Source organism: Triticum urartu, chromosome 2A (genome assembly GCF_056163025.1).
Source record: "Triticum urartu cultivar PI428250 chromosome 2A, HENAU_Tu73, whole genome shotgun sequence".
Lineage (NCBI taxonomy): Eukaryota > Viridiplantae > Streptophyta > Magnoliopsida > Poales > Poaceae > Triticum > Triticum urartu.
Window position 1 is genome coordinate 367,405,577 of NC_141874.1, and position 3,478 is coordinate 367,409,054.

The window sequence follows — 3,478 nt, forward strand, 5'->3', positions numbered from 1 at the left end:
TGTCAAGAATGTCTTCGTGGCTGTAATCTAACATTTCAATTCTCACCGTCCTCCCGACAATGATAGGTCTTGCAGCTTTATAGCATAAAGAATCCACAATCATGCCTGTTAACAAAAGAAAAAAACAAATGGGTACATCACAAATCCGAAAACACAGTAAGACCACCCTCCCAGCAACAAAAACACCAAACAAAAACTCATTAAAAACGGATACTCACATGTTTTTCTGCTGCGGCACCCGCACAAACTCGCAAGAGAAACCATCAATATGCGCCGGCGAGAACGGTTTTGCCCTGTCTATGCTAGACTCCCTCCAAAGCTTCTTTATGTTATCTGTCATATTCCTTAAGAATCTAACTGCATCACTCCAGGTTTCATCACGTAGTGAATCAAGACACTCAAAACGATGGAACCTCAAATTCAGAACAATCAAGCACCAATGCCCAGTTTCTTCACTAGGCTTCATGGTAGCCGCAATGGACGGCGGATCAAAAGTAGGGAAGAGAAGCTGACAAAAAAATCATAGAGGAAAAATGAATTTAACAAATCATAATCAAACAAAAAATCCGGCCTCCAAACAATAAAATAATAGAAGAAAAGTGAAATTCTGAAGTACAAACAAAAATAAGATAACCATAAGTTTTAATTGAGTAAGCAAAACACTACAAATAATATATGCTACTCTAGTTAAAATTGCAACAAACGTATCAGTTCAATTTCCTTGCGACAATAAGTTCAGCTTCAACAAAAGCAGCACACATCATTCATATGTGCAGGGCTAAAAGCAAGCTGCTCAAGTTCTTTCCACCACCTCCCAAACTTGCAAGAAAACATGACAGTTCTAGTTCATGAGTACAAAAAGTACAAGTTCACCTACTTTGACAAAACCATCAGCGCACGATCTCGTAAACCAATTTAGCACATTGGAATCAATATTTCCATCATGGATCTTGGTCTGTTGTACAAAAAGAACAACAACAGTTAGAAAATTGGCAAAACAAGTTATCATCCTATCTATAGAAGCAAAATACTCACTGTCACCCATCTGGGAACTATCAACTTGTCAGTGTCTTGGTACTTCTGACGTAGAGAATGTAAAACAACGTCAGCACTGTCTGAGTTGAGCATGCCAGTGGGGACAAATGCTTTAGCAATAGAACCAACACTGGCATCACACTCTTTATTTTGAAACATCGGCTTGTCACTAAGAAAACAAAAAATATTACACGAATTAAAACTACTGCAATAACAACAATAGTCATATGAGAGAAAGAAAAGGATACGAAAATGATACGGGCAAAATCCCAAACTAACTGTTTTGCACGGTTGGTGCGCAACCTCGTAACAGCGAAGAAAAACATATCAACCTTAACAACATTTTCACTTTCTGCTTGCAGAAAAAGAAGAAAAATAATAAGTTCAAGCACTGCAAGTGAACATGTCCAAAATGAAAAAATTGAGAAGTACGCCTCATTTACAAGTCCTTACCTGCACTATCAGTGTTTGACAACGACGATAGTTCCCGCGATGAGACCAATATGCCTCAAATTTCAGGGTTTGATGATGGCACAAGCACATCCTGAGAGGACACCAATATCGCTGTGCTTTCAAGGTCTGTGGAAAGAAAATCCTGGGACGACAAGCGCCTCCTGCGTCAAGGGGCCAGAAGAAATCGACAGAAGTAAATCATCATCCTCGGATGGCACCTCCTCCACGCTAGAAGCATCTTGCAATGCATCACCATAATCAAGCCCTCCAGGCGGGAAATTTTTCGGCCGCAAATCTTCAAAATCAGAAAGATTTTCATTCCCAGCAATACCAACACCAAACAGTTTGCCATCAAGTATGCTAGCAGCACCAACATCCTCATCAACAACTTTGGCACCAACATCGTGCCCACTACTCAATGGAACACCATGAGCATCATCTCCACCACTAACAACAGCCTCACGCTCAACATCAGTCATCTGAAGAAATAAAAATTCAGAAAAAGTGAATAATATGAGCAAAACTAATAATCAAAAATAAGCTAGCGAGAGGTGCACAGAAAAAAAAACCTTAGAAGCATTCACAGAAACATCATCGATCTTGCTGTTGCTAACGTTAAAAGCAACATCACCAACAGGCGAACAAGGCTCGTCGCCAACAACAGGATCCTGATTTCATATGTAATGAAACAAAAAAACAATGCTATTATTAGCAACAATAAACACAAGGACTTAAACCACATTGGTGCGCATGAAAATTCAAGAAATATGAATAAACACATTGAAAACAAAAAATAACCTTGCACTTATCAGTAGATGGATCATTAACTCCACGGTCAACAGCAGCGTCAACATTATGACTGGTCTCCTACATCAAAACAAAAAATTAATAAACAGATGAAGATCAGGAAGTTGAACTACAATACTGACAGCAGAACAACATAGTAAAAATATACAAACACAGAGGACTGACTCACATCAACAACAGGCTGCTCCAAGCCAACATCGTTCGTATGGTGATCAGAAACATTAACCTCAGTACCATCATCAACCCTGCTGTCTGTGGCAGCAGCCACATCCTACTCAATATGCATGGAAGAAAAATTAATAAACAGATGAAGATGAGAAAGTTCAACTACAATACTGACAGCAGAACAAAATAGTAAAAATTGCAAACACCGAGGACTCACTCACATCATCAACAGCGCGCTCCAAGCCAACATCATTTGTTTCATGATCATGAACATTAGCCTCAGTACCATCACCAGCCCTGCTGTCGGTGGAAACAGCCTCATCCTACTCAATCTGCCTGATAACAACTTTTGCACTTTCTTCATATGGCTTGCAGCGAGAGTCTTGCATACTTTTGAAACGCTTCATGTTGTTCAACAAACGAATCGAGCTCTGAACTAGATCAGCAGCATCGTCACGCATATCACCAATTAAAATTCTCTCCATCTCAATATAGTCCACTACTTCCTCAGCGTTAAATTGATGACCTTCAGGAAGGATACCATTGATACAACTCAGACGCTCAACTGTCGTTGGGACCTTTTGCAGCTCAGAACACACATTTGTAAAAATATGCTCAGCGCGCTCCAACGCAGAAACAACAACATCAATACCAAAACCCTGCCTCTGTGAAGTACTAGCATTACTAGGGCCAGGGGGAACATAACCAGCACCCTCAACACCACGACCACCTCTCAACTCATAGTGCGGAGATGAAGACTTGGGAACCTGAGACGACGACATCTCCAGGACTGGCCGTTTATACTGTCGGAAAAAACAACCTCCTCTTGAGTTTTCCACTACAAACAAGGGGGAAAATAGTTAATTAATCAATGCAACACACAGGGAAAAAAATAAAACATGATATTAACAGATTTAAATCAATAGCACTATCAATCTTTAACTTTCAGTGCCAATTTATTAGTATTTACCGACAAGACAGTTTAGCAAAGATATTCAGTTCAACCACACATGAAACA

General features: G+C 39.9%; 1 protein-coding gene across 1 annotated transcript; it reads right to left on the minus strand.

The window, feature by feature from the left end:
- Nucleotides 1–214: 214 nt before the first annotated feature.
- Nucleotides 215–1,194, minus strand: LOC147985129 (uncharacterized). The gene is made up of 3 exons (XM_087541421.1): nucleotides 1,036–1,194; nucleotides 878–955; nucleotides 215–508 (listed from the first exon to the last, which is right to left on the minus strand). Exons 1-3 carry the CDS (start codon nucleotides 1,192–1,194, stop codon nucleotides 215–217), a joined length of 531 nt encoding a protein of 176 aa, XP_087397547.1.
- Nucleotides 1,195–3,478: the final 2,284 nt, after the last annotated feature.

Bases quoted from the DNA above. Each gene is read 5' to 3' on its own strand.
- LOC147985129 (XM_087541421.1), bottom strand. From the start codon at position 1,194: ATGTTTCAAAATAAAGAGTGTGATGCCAGTGTTGGTTCTATTGCTAAA. The intron at 956-1,035 runs GTGAGTATTTTG...TTTGTACAACAG, and splicing joins TAGTTCCCAGATGGGTGACA to ACCAAGATCCATGATGGAAA. The intron at 509-877 runs GTAGGTGAACTT...TTTTTTTGTCAG, and splicing joins GCGCTGATGGTTTTGTCAAA to CTTCTCTTCCCTACTTTTGA.